Source organism: Xyrauchen texanus, chromosome 2 (assembly GCF_025860055.1).
Source record: "Xyrauchen texanus isolate HMW12.3.18 chromosome 2, RBS_HiC_50CHRs, whole genome shotgun sequence".
NCBI classification, from domain to species: Eukaryota; Metazoa; Chordata; class Actinopteri; order Cypriniformes; family Catostomidae; genus Xyrauchen; species Xyrauchen texanus.
Window position 1 is genome coordinate 15546603 of NC_068277.1, and position 13766 is coordinate 15560368.

Sequence of the window (13766 nt, forward strand, 5' to 3'; positions counted from 1 at the left end):
ACTACTTTGTCAATCGTATTCTAAAATACTTTGCAAGACGTGGTGCGTATGTATGTTTATACATGATATTCTTTGTGGGAACCTAATTTATATGAAGCAATGACAAAATGCATTATTAAAGGTATGCGGGCTCACACTGAATAGGGCACACGTTATTTCATGATATCACATAATGTCATTTTTACAGTTTTTCTCAATCGCTTTGGCTCAGTTCTCAAACAAGAATAATTTTTTTCAAAACAATAATTTCAAATCTCTGAACAATTAGTTTCTTGTTTACACCAGATTTGAATTTCTTATTAATTTAAGTAAATTGCATGTGTTTTGGCACGTGTCCAAAAGAGTAAGTACAATTGTTTACAATTTGCACAATAACTAAATGCCATGTGGCTTGCTGATCAAAACTAATGTGAAATGGTCATACTCTTCACAACTTCTAAACATTCTTTCATCGTGTGAGCCATCACATGCAAAATGATCCATTCAATTATCAAAATCTGTGAGACATACATGCATATTCCATAAATATCTATGATATGGAATGTTTGTGATATCTGCTAAACAATTTGTTGTTTTTTTACAGAACTACTGCAGGTTTTTTCATTGCTGCAGGTTTTTATTTTTATTTATTTTTACTTGGATATAATTTATCTGTTCACTATATATGACTTTACATGTAAGAAATTTGTAAAATTGGACATGCAAATGGGAATTTTCTGTTTACATGTAACACATGGCTAAAAAATAAACTGTATAAATATAAATGTGCATATCCTTTTCCTGTGTACTAGAGTGTTGTACAGTATTGACTTTTCCCAGTAAACTTTTACCTACTGTTGAAATCGGTATCTAAAAGCTCATTATGGTACACAATAGCATTCAGCTAGACAAAACTGACATACAACTTGTTTAGTACAGTAAGCAGTCAGTCAACAAAAAAGTAGAACAAAAATGAAATTTGTATATAACAAACATGTCCAGGGTTGAATGTCATGGTGAAAAAACATCTAAACATTTTGACCAGTATAGCTCACGAGGACAAAAAACTTTTCGTTTGGTGGCATTGGTCAATTTACTGTCACAATAACTAGATTTTGAAGCATGAATTACATTTTTGGGTGATTGCTACATTTTGCAGACATGCAATAGAGTTGTGATGTCCCATTAAACAGTTGTGACAATTGCACTTAGAGAACAAGCCAAAGCGATTCAGAAAAACTGTAATAGGGACTTTAAGCAGCAGTTACGGCGTTCTGTGATCCATTTCGTGTACGTGACTTCACTCACTTCCTGACATCAAAACCATAATTTCTAAAGCATTTCTTCTTTGCCATAGTGACAGTTGATCAAACGTGACAGATTAGGAAGTTAAATGTTAGAATATGTTTTACAAGATATAATGCAAAATGAACACAGTAGCCTAAACCTCCTCCTCAAAACTTATGTTAAATTAAACACGGTTATAGGCTTCGAATAAAAAAACTCCAAAATATTGAAAGCCTATTATTGATAATATCTAGATTTTAGATGTGTTGTAAGCTATTTATATCAAACAAGAGTAAAATTCTTCTTCTGACAGTTATTTAAAACTGCAAGCATCCCTTTTCTTGCTGTTTTAAATAACCTGCTTTTTTTTCTTGATTGATTAAATGCTTTGTTCCGCCGTCATTATTGCTTAGTGATTTTTCGGTGTTCCGTCCGAAGCTGTTGCTTAATGTCCCTATTATTTTGTTTCCAAAAAATATACAAATATTCCAAAACATCTGTAAACTCCTTCAAGGACAACTCTCATCCACCTGTCTTTACTTCATACTCACATCTAGAGATGCCTGTGGTTAGATTGGAGGAGGAATGGGAATGAGGCAAATACATGGTCAAGTCAGACAAGGTATATTAGACACTGCTTCTAATTCTTCGTTTGCCAAGTCGAGTGAATAACATAAGAAAGCTTTTCTGGCATATTTTTAGATATCTCAACAAAGCAAATATGGCAATTACGTTTTTAGGTGCCATTCTCACTTTCTCAACCTTTCTCCACTTCTTCAGAACGCAACGACTGATGCTCTTCGGATGCGCATAAGTTTTGTTTGGAATACATTTAATAATGCACATGTAAACAAATATTTGTATTGGATTGCAAAGTTTAGGGGACATATAAACAGTACATTTGGAATCTACAGTTGGATTGAATTTATTCAGATTAACGAAAATGATTGCATGTAAACATAGCCATTGTCTATTGTTATACTCATACATATTATGAGTTTAGTCAATCCTTAGACCAAGGTGATGCAGGTAGAGTTCAGTAAGGTGCACTGCAGTTAGACTGTTAGTTTGTGGCAGATTCATTTCCAGTGGAGTCCATCTTAAGTCCAAGTTTCAGGCAGTATACAGTGAAGTATCCCATTTCTGATGGTTGGTGCTGGCATCAGTTCATCCTCTGTGAAGTCCATCGTAGTAGACTGAAGTGATATCTGGCTGAAACAGGCTGCAGTTATTCATCATCACTCAGCAATACGTAGTAGTGGGAGTCCCACATAAGGCAGGACCGGAATCGGACATCAGCCAGGATCAGAGTCAGACATCATGCTGGACCAGAGCTGGATCTGGCAGGCTCTTGTAACCTCAGGATATGTATCCCGAGGTTAAGACAGGGAAACAAATAGACAAAAATTTGCATAGTTGCCATTCACTTTAAAACAGGATTATAGAATATGAGATGTGTTTCTGGTTCCAGCAGCCCTAACTAATGCAGCATAACTATGAGTTGATAGATAAATTAGCTGTATGCCTGGCTGAAAAGATGAGTCTTTAGTTTAGACTTTAACCGAGAGAGTATGTCTGTATCCTGAACCATCTTCAGAAGACTATTCCATAGTTTAGGAGCCAAATAGGAAAAGTATCTACCTAATTTTGTGGATTATGATTTTCTTGGTATTATTATCAGGCCAGAATTTTGTGATCTTTGTGAACGTGATGGAATATAGCATGACAGAAGGCCACATAAGTACTGTGGAGCTAGACCATTCAAGGCTTTGTAAATTAATATGAAATTTAACAGTTAGCCAGTGCAGCGATGCTAATATTGGGCTGATATGATCATATATATAATAATCACGAACACTTGAATTAGTTTTTTATATTAGAAACAAAGCGCATGTGTCGTATCTTAGTAATATTTCTAAGATGGAAGAATGCTGTTCTACAAACATTGGAAGTTTTCAAAGAACAGATTAATATCAAATACTACAACTAAGTTCTTCACTAGTACAAGACAACATGACAGTACATTAAACATTCTTCAGACTTGCCTTAAGGATAATGAGTAGTTAATAATATTAAAAAGAGTTTCTGAGATTATAGGAAACACTTATTTTAATAGCGTGCTGAGTGATTCCAGCCAGATCTCCTATGCAACCAAATTGGCCCTAGGGAGGGTAGTCACATTAGGTCACCTCCTCATGGTTGCTATAATGTGTGGTTCTTGCTCTCGGTGGGGCATGTGGTGAGTTGTGCATGGATGCGTTGGTAACAAGCTAAACAAGTCATGTGATAAGATGCACGGATTGACTGTCTCAGATGCGGAGGCAACTGAGATTCATCCTCTGCCACCTGGATTGAGGCGAGTCACTGCACCGCCACGAGAACTTAGAGCACATTGGGAATCAGGCATTCCAAATTAGGGGAGAAAAGGGGAGAAAAAAATCTAAAAAAAAAAGATTGGTCTGTATTGAATCTAACATACATGTTGTTGATTTTTATGTTTTGATAAGATTGTGTAGCTCTTCCTGTCCTATGACAGCAAAGGATTGAAGTTGTTCTTGGGGAATATATGAGACACTGTCTTCAGAGGTATTGCATTTAATGTTATTGTGGTTCTTGATAAGCGGTGCTTTGAGATCGATGCAATAATCTGTGTAATGCACACAGTTTAAACATGATCAAAACAGTAAGTGGATGCATATGGAAATCTGCATACAGTTGAATCACGATAAGAAAATCATTCAGAAATGTTTTTGCACACTGAAAAATGGCATAGATTAAAGATTAAAAGCTGACAGAAAGATATGCAATCCTAAAAATGCTAGCAGGCTACAAACACAGGATTGAGCTAGGCGCCAGCAGAAACAGGAACAAGAAGTGACAAGTCAATCTTTCCTTTAATCCTGCATAATTGAACTACCATCTCATCCAACCTCATTTAAAGTTCAAATAGGGTGGACACCAGTACAAACCAGGTGCTTGAAAACAACTGATCACCAATATTTGTGAAGGGAGTATTTGTATGGAACATTTTATGAATTTAGAATTAAGTATGAAGAGCATGCATACCATTTCTAAACACAGATACAGAGTTTTAACTCTGCAAGCGGGCTCACACAACTGAATGTGTGTCGTTTGTTATTTGAGCCTTTGTGGGCATGGTCTGGGTGAGGAATAAATGAATGATAGCGAGTCCAGGGATATCGCCTTTTAATTCAGCAGCTTTCCACAACAGCATGTGGAAAATAGGCCGCGGGGAGAGCCGGGCTGACCGGTTGAGTGGGAAGCTGAAGGTTAAGGTAACCCATCCCACACTCCAACAGCAGGTGCACTTGTAATTGTTCAGACAGAGGACAGTACAAACCCAGTAGACCACTTAAATGCAGAGCAAGTGAATATAAATGAGGTTTTGGAGACAGTAGCGGGCTCCTGAGCCTTGACTTGACTTGTTTCAGTCTGCTTGAGTTTTAATGATGAGGACAGTTGCACAGGATATTGGCTGTTTGTCACTGCCTTTGACTCCGATCAATAAGATTTGTTGCCCTGAAATTGAATCATGGCAAGGGGTATACTGAATAAGATACTGTTTTTAAACTTGTGAATTAAAATAATGCTTTTTTCTGTTTATATATGCATGTATACAGAATGACAATACTTAAAATCTTGCAAACAAGCATGCTGATTATAGGCTGAGGTAGGCAGATCACTGTCTTTTGTCCAAATTTTACAGTTGAGCAAACTGCTGCAAAAATAAAAGACTGTACTTTAGAGGTGGACTGATTAATTTGTTTTGCTGATTAATTTGCATCGATAGCTGCTCTTGGAACTATTGTTATCATCAAAAATCAACACTGATAGTTCGTCATTAGTTTATTCCTGTTGGCAGGTTCCAGAGTACAACCTTACAAGGTTTTTTTTATGACAAATTCCTCATTTGTAAATTGCTTTGGATTAAAGCATCTGCTAAATTACTAAATGTATTTAACCGCAACCTCTGGAGGTGAAACAAGCACCTCTAAAAACAATCACTGACACCTGGTGGGGATTTGCTGTCTTAATCGATCATCATTGACAATATTCATAAAAAAATTGTATCATCACTTTAATGCAATTTTTGTTGTTTTGATTAGATAATTAAGTGTTCTAATTTGAAGCAAGAGTGTGCAAAGAAAAATGCTAAATCTGCACATACACACATACAGTATATCGGGTCTCCAACTTGTCATTTATCTTGTGAATAACAATAAAAGAATAATCTGGGTTTTCTGGAGCATAACATTTTCAAAATAAAAGTCCCGGTGTATTCTGGAATAGTTTATAGTTAAAAATACTGCATTAAGCGCAAAATCTTAAATCTTAATTAGTTTAATAATTTTAAACCATGACTTGCACTGCACATAAATAAGTAATATTGGCATTAAATTCTTGCTGATAGCCATCTCTCTGCACAAGGTATTTTAGAATACGATTAACAAAGTAATCGAATTTAAACGTTTACATGGCTAATATTTTTATTTTAAACTGATTATTTTAGGTCTATCCTTTAATCGGATGGAAATTTCATTCGGATCCAGCTCAATCGGATAATTGTTTTGTTAACGTGAAGGGTTTTCAATCCAATTGAGCTGTCAGATTATTATTACAGATTATTTGGTTGCATGTAAACGTGGCCAATGCATATGTTTGCACTTCTGCAGTTAATTAAGAATGTAAAAGACTTTAGTCATTCATCTTACAGTTAATACAATATTTTTTTTTAAACATTGGCCCCTAACACTTAGTTGCCAATACATAGTGACTATGTATTGGCAATATGCTGTATTCATGCTGTTTAGCCACAGTGAGTCTGGTTTCTCCCAAGGTTATTTTTCTCCATTAACCAGCATCTTATGTTGTTTTGTGTTCCTTGCCACAGTCGCCTTCGACTTGCTCACTGGGTTTCTAAATACAATTATTATTTATATATTATTTACTTTTTTAATCTTAAATTTAAATATAATCATATTTAATCAAACTATACAATGATGACTCTTGAGACTTTATATATATTTTACATTCCATTTTCTGTTAAAGCATGATTTTCTGTAAAGCTGATTTGAAATGAGTGTTGTGAAAGGATTATACAAATGGGACTTAATTATTATTTTAATTTTTTTTATTTTGCTGCCTCTATGTCTGTGCCCATCACAGTAAAGATATAAAAATTCTTGGTCTTGAACATTTAATCAGCTGATCAATCGGTTATCAACCCTTTCCACCACTTTAGATATTGAAATCTGCAAAATCTAATAACAGTCAATTAGTTACAGTCATAACTAATATGCCTAGAATTAATTCTCTCTCAAACTGAGCATTGGGAAGTCTGACTAATTTCAGTAAATCTGTTTTTCCAGATTTCAATTAATCGATAAATCAAAAATGGAGAAATCCCTGCTTACCATTTGATGTGTTCTTGTTTATATCAAAGTATTTAGTTAAATGGTGCTGTTCATCGCTATGTATATGACTCAGATTTACCAGTTACAAATTACAAACTTTTGAGCATGTAATTGTGATGACCTGGAGGCAGCTATAGGATCCATATACAGGAAGTTTATTAAACAAATCAGGCAAACAATCCAAATAGCGGAGCAGAGAGATATAGTCAATATAACAGGCAGTGATTCAATAACAGGCAAGCAGTCCAACAAGGCAAACAAAGCAAAACAGTGATCCAAAAGATGATATCCAGTTAAACAGGCACAATGGTCATAACGTGAGACATAAACAGCAGGCAATGGAAAATGCTTTGTAAGACAGGGGTTAGCTAGCTATATTTCGCAAAGTGAGAGTGTGAACGCATGGCTTATATACACATGGTGAACAGGAAGTGATATAACAACTGTTGTGGCAGGTGAGGTCTCCCTCTGGCAGATGGGAGACTGCTCAAACATTGCAGATTCCCCCCTCTCGGAACACCTCCAGGTGTTTTCTTCCTGGGTTGTCCCCTTGGTCTAGGTGCCAATCAGTTTGGATGATCACGGTGGAAGTCCCTGATGAGTGAGGGATCCAAAATGTCTGAGGCTGCTACACAGGATCTCTCTTCAGGAGCAGATCCCTCCCAGTCCACAAGGTAATATAGTCGATTAGCCCTCCTTCGGGAATTTAGGATATCCCGGACAAGATAGGCAGGGGATTCATAGATCTTCAATGGTGTGGGTGGCGTTGATTCAGTGGTTACAGGTTCCAATGCAGGGTGTGCAGGTTTCAGGAGGGATACATGGAAGTCATACGATAATCAGCAGGAAGCTCTAGTCTATAGGTTACCAGGTTGATTTTTCTAAGTATCCTTGTCTAAGTAAGATTTGTCTAAGTATCCTTGTCTAAGTAAGGGGCCTACGTACCTTGGACTGAGCTTCCTGCTAGGTAGCAAAGAGGTGGATCCCTCGTAAAAAAGCCATACCATCTGGCCGGGTTGGTAATTAGGGTGGGGACGCTTCCAGCGGTCGGCCTGAATCACCCACTGCAAGACACTCTGTCTGAGATTTTGGGGTACATACTGCCTATTGGAATGACATTCCGATGGTGATGGTTCATCTTGTTGTCCACAATGGATCTCCTCCATAATGTCCCAATGGATGTGTGCGTTGATGACAAACTGTGATAGAATGGGTTCTGGGAGAGGAGATGAATGAACTGGATCAAGTCTTCATGACAGGGCATCTGCTTTGCCATTCTTGCTGCCTGGATGATAAGTAATAGTTAAATTGAATTGGGTGAAGAAGAGCACCCACCTGGCCTGTCGTGGATTCATTCTCTTGTCGGTCTTAATATATTCCAAGTTCTGGTGGTTAGTGATGACTTGAAACGGGTGCCTGGATCCCTCCAACCAGTGCCTCCACTCCTCTAGGGCAGATTTGATGTACAGCAGTTCCTTGTTGCCTACATCATAATTAGTAAATCTAGCTTAGTAAATATCTTGGCTTCTCTTAGTTGTTCCAAGGCAGATGGGACTACTGGCAGGGGATAGCTTTATTTAACTGTGATGGCATTCAGACCTCTGTAGACTATATATGGCCGGAATCCACCATCCTTCTTTTCCACAAAGAAAAATCCAGCTGTGGCTGGTGACGTAGACGGATGGATGAAGCCTGAATATAGTGCCTCCTCAATGTATTACTCCTTAGCCTGCAACAGTGATGCAAAAGACGATATCCAGCTAAACAGGCACATTGGTCATAATATGAGACATAAACAGCAGGCAATCGAAAACGCTTGGTAAGACGGGTTAGCTGGCAATAATTCTCAAAGTGAGAGTGTGAACACATGGCTTATATACATGGTGAACAGGAAGTGATATGACAGGAACTGATGTGGCAGGAAACAGGAAGAGTCAGTTCAGAATTTCGGTGAGGGATCCCTCTGGCAGACGGGAGACTGCTCAAAAGTTACAGTAACACACTGATAACCATGATTGTTGCTTCTGTTAAATAAAGCTCTTTTCAGGGGTTAAACATTGTTCTCTGGACAATAGTATTTTTTATTAATGTCAGATTGATGCAAGTTGTCACATTTTTTGGTGCACATTATCATAAGTTCATTTTATAAAATGTGTTAATTACAACATTTGTTGGTCAAAACAATGGTTTGATATTTTCATACCCTATTTTTACATTTATGCTGTTTCATTATTTGTGTGTGTGTTTTATAATTGTTCTACTGTTTAAATTTAGCTGACAAGTCTATTATAAGTCTATTAAAATGTGACAGCCTACATACCCTACTATGGGTCATTATGTGTTCATGAAACTATATAATTTTTTTTCTGGACTCTGTGGAAGTGTTCAAAAGTTTTTTGTAGCCAAGACTTTAAGGCAGGGCTGTTCAACTGGTGGCCAACATGCCAAATCCAGGCTGTTTGAAATTTTCAGTGGCCCACATGAGGTTGTCAGTTATCTTAGGGGCTGTTCACACTGAACGCATGTTGTGTCTGTTCACGCTGTTTTTCAATTGTTTTCCTATGTAAATGTATGCTGGATGGACGTCGCACCACAACTTTAGACACTTTCCAGAGGCTGTGCCACGAATCATCATTATCTGTCATTTTGACGGAATGGGAAGATTCAAGAACTAAAATCATGGATGACTAATAAGCGTGAGTTTGAGAACATAAATGGGCTTTTTCCAATCAGTGGGTGTTTTCAAACCATTGAGAATCCCTACTTTCATTGGATAGTTTCATTGGATGCCCATCCCGGTTTGAAAACACCCACTCATTTTAAAACACACATTAATGTTCCGCAGAGACCTATACTTAGTGAGTTCAGAGAAACCAAAAGTTCTGTTCATTAGAAAAAGAAAACATTGAATTTTAAATGTCTGTATCATTGCATGTATAACAAACTTAGATTTGGGAAACATCTGATACAATTTCACCAACAAACAAGCAAGAGCAATTTTCTCCATTTATAAATGTCTTAACTTTTTCTCCATGTCTTAATTTTTCTCTATGTTATGGTTATCTGGTTGTTTTATGATTTGTTTTTTTTGTTTTTTCAGAATATCCTATTGGAAAATGTTTCTCATGATAAAAAAATTAAAGCTATAAACACAGATGTTTTATTTATATAGTGAACAAATATTATAGACCTACTATAACATGTTATCTGATAGAAGATTTATGTTAACATAATATTCTTGACAAATCATTGTTCCACAAATAGTTTAAGTTCGGTCAACTGACACGCACAAAGCAAATTATTGTTTTATTTACAGATACAAGTGTTCTGGGAGCAGACGTCACATTTAGAATTCTATTTCACATGTACAAAACACCTCAGCCATCTATGATTATGTGTGCATACAATATGTGTACATATCTGTTAAATAATTCATATTTGTGGATGACATACACAAAAATAAACATTATTTAACTGGCAATTTCACTTAGATAAAGTTTACTTAGATGTGAGGACATTTTTGTTCTCCGGCTTTATAAACAAATTGTAGGGTTTCAGTATAGACATAATAGTGCTTATTGTTGTGTTACTATGGAGTCATATTTGCAGCCATGAGAGTCTATTTTTTGTGGGAGAAAATGTTTGCTTTTTAAGCTACTTTAAATGCACACCAATAATTAGAAATTACAATGGACATTGATGGCAAAATTTTACAAGTCCCAGGTGAATTTTGAACAGATGGTAAAAAGAGACCTTTTACAATTGACTCTCATTTGCATTGCACTCATTATGTTTTGAAAAAGCAAACTCAAGAGGCGGCAAACAATATGTAGAAAACATCCAGCTGTGAATTTCAGCAGCAATTCCAGAACACCATCTGCACAAGAATTGACCTTTTACACAATGCAAATAACTCACGATTGAAACCTTTATTTACTCTTGTACATGTGTAACACATGTAACACAGATGCATACAGATTGTAACTCATTTGAATTGGCTCACATTTCTAAAATATTTTTTTGTGCTTGTTCCTAAGGGACACTGTCTTGCCATGATATTATTTGGATAATTGTGTGCCTGGACCTTTTTTATCATTGTCAAATATTAGCATCAATGACAGAAAATCTATGGGATTGTTTCCAACTAAGCAGGTAATACATGAATTGTCTTTTGCTTGTGCATGCAAAACTCGCTGCCATGATACTAGTGTTGGGAGTGGTTGTCATGCCATTGCTATATGGTTACTAATGTGTTTAAATCTCTTTATTGTCCCTACACAAGTGTCACGAGGAGTGTAAAACATGAGTGCAGGGTGTTCTGGGTGGTTCCTAAGTGATTACTTACTAGCCAAAAGAAGCCACCTCCCAAGTCTCTATGATATCATTATGCATTAGCAAACACCACTAATAAATGCCTACCTCAAAAAAGACAAGATGTGTCTGCAGTCATAAACTGTCCCAATCTTTTGATCATATAATTTTTTCTGCTTTATTTCTGCCTTGTGTCTAACAAAAAAGCAAATAAGTGAAGCCACTATTTCAAATCCAGACCAACAATTCAGGCTCATTTTGCTGCATTACCATGAGCTGATAACCTAGAGATACAAAACACAACTTTAATAACCAGCATTTTTTTTTCTCTCTCGATTTCTTTCACAGATGTGCAGCATATTAAACGGAGGGACATTGTTCTGAAGCGGGAACTAGGAGAGGGTGCTTTTGGAAAGGTGTTTCTGGCCGAATGTTACAACCTCAGCCCCAATAATGATAAAATGCTGGTAGCTGTCAAGGTGAGGGACACTTTTGCAATTTAAAGCACCTTATGGCTTTGCTCATGAAAGTCTTCACACTTCCCAAAATAGATAAATTTTTCCATTACCTTTATTCTCGGAATGATTAACTCTGCTCATTAATGTCAACATAGCATGACTTTCATATTACTTTGCATGTTCCTGGTCTTAGTTCCTTAGTCTTCATATTATTTAATGAAAACATAATAACGTTCTCTGACTCTGAAAATGACTTTCATTTTTGTCTGACATCACCCTTTTACTTTTCAACCCCTTGCCTCCAACCATCTGGCTCCAAAGTGGGATTCTCACTTTACACATTTGAATCCGTTCCTGATGAGTAAATGCAAAATCCACCCTACATTTTGTTTTTCTTGTTAAATATTCCATTTCACTCAAATACAACTTATTATGGGTTGTGAATGTGATTTTGCAACATTCAGATGGCTCATGGAGGGAAGATTTAGAACCCAAGTGTAGTTTAATGAAACTTGACAAAAACATATCTAATGGCAAATCATTAAAAAACACGGCACACAAAACATAGACACTACACCAAAAAACCATCATACAACTTTAACATTCCACAAAGACTGAACAAATCACAGGGCTATAAATACACAAACAAGAGAACATGACAACAAGAGATTTAATCAAGAACCAATGGCTAAACTAGACAAACCCAGGGGCGAAAATGTCATCAAAAATGTTGGGGGGGACAATAAACATAACAATTCTCAAGAGCAATTTTTGAAGGGGACACCAAGGTTTTTTTTGTTGTTGCCCCATTTACATTTGTATTATTTTATTTGTTAAACAATTATTTTAAGAATATATCATTATATTATTTACAATACACATATTTTAATGATATTTTAGGGGGGACAACCCTCAGATAGGGGGGGTCCTGACCCTCCCCCGCGATTTCCACCTATGGACAAACCAATAACCAATAAAAATATCAAAGACCTATGGACTGTTGCATGAAGCCAATTTCAGTTGCTAACCAGGTAAGGTTGAGTTTAGTTTGAGCAAACTCTGATTTTTCTGTCTCAAGAAGGTGGGTCGATTTTGTGTTCATGTTCATCGCCATAGCAACTTACTCTACACAGCTAACTTGCTCCGTAGCAGGATTTATTCTGGGTTACAGATCGCAAACTGATGATGAACCAATCAGCTGTGTGTAAAGTGACATCTCTGACACAACAAAGTCACTCACTCCAAATTAATGTGTGCTTCACGGGGAAATGTATTTATTTAAAATAATTTAATGTTTATATTATGATTAAAAATGTTAGGCCTATATATTAAGAGATAATATAAAATTGTTTATTTGTGTGATCAAGGAACCTTGTATATTTTGAGCACCACATAGAAAATAAACATTTTTGAGTTTCTTTGCATTTCCATAAATACTACACCTGTATGCAGTGCATCACGGTGAAAACCTTGTTAGGTTATTCTCACACTTAAATTTTAATTAATATAAAAACTTTTACATTTTAGATAAATGCATATATTGATAAGCTTTTAAAAATAAAAAGCTTTTATGTTCTTATTGTGAACCTATATAAATTCAATTACACATATTCATTAAATTTTTTCCAGCAGTCACCTCAAACTTCAGTGGCAGCAGCCATGTTTCTTCATGCTGTGTAAATGTTTTAATTCTTTATATTTTCATAAAGTTCTCTTGATCTTCAGCAGAGAGGTTAATCACCCTATATTTCTTGCGAGAAGTAAGTTGTGCCGCCTCTATCCATGCTTCACAAATTGGCTGTTCATGGCAAATGTCACTCATTCATGTGCGCATTCTTCAGGGTTAATCATTAACTTAGGATCAAATTGTGAGTTAACATAGCGTTTGTATCAAGCATCTTGAAATCGATTAACCCGATTTAAACCGTTTAGCTCTTTCTGGTTTTGTAAACCTGAAATTTACTCTGAAACTATTATTCAACTAGCTTTGTGCAACAGGCCACTAAAGACTTACAGGACAAATAACCAATGGTAACAGGACACATGACAAAATGGGAAACAGGAAGATCACAAAAGGCAATTTAAAAAAAAAAAGTCCACAAAACAACAATACCCAGAAAATATGAATGTTAAAGACAAGACTTAACTCAAACACACATGGAACCATAAAACAAAAACAGAGCTAACTAAACTTGAACTGATACAACATGGACAAAACATAGCTAACAGGACATGATATTGAACATGTTTCATGTTCACTTCAAATGTAGTCTCTGTGTAACTGCTAGAATCTGCA

General features: G+C 36.2%; 1 protein-coding gene across 2 annotated transcripts in view; it reads left to right on the forward strand.

Moving 5' to 3' along the window:
* The window catches only part of ntrk3b (neurotrophic tyrosine kinase, receptor, type 3b), a 210110-nt gene that overhangs the window by 155870 nt on the left and 40474 nt on the right, over positions 1-13766 (forward strand). For both annotated transcript variants that reach the window (XM_052092076.1, XM_052092085.1), the window contains one exon: positions 11361-11491. In XM_052092076.1, the coding sequence (XP_051948036.1) occupies positions 11361-11491 (131 nt within the window). The remainder of the gene's footprint in view (positions 1-11360; positions 11492-13766) is intronic.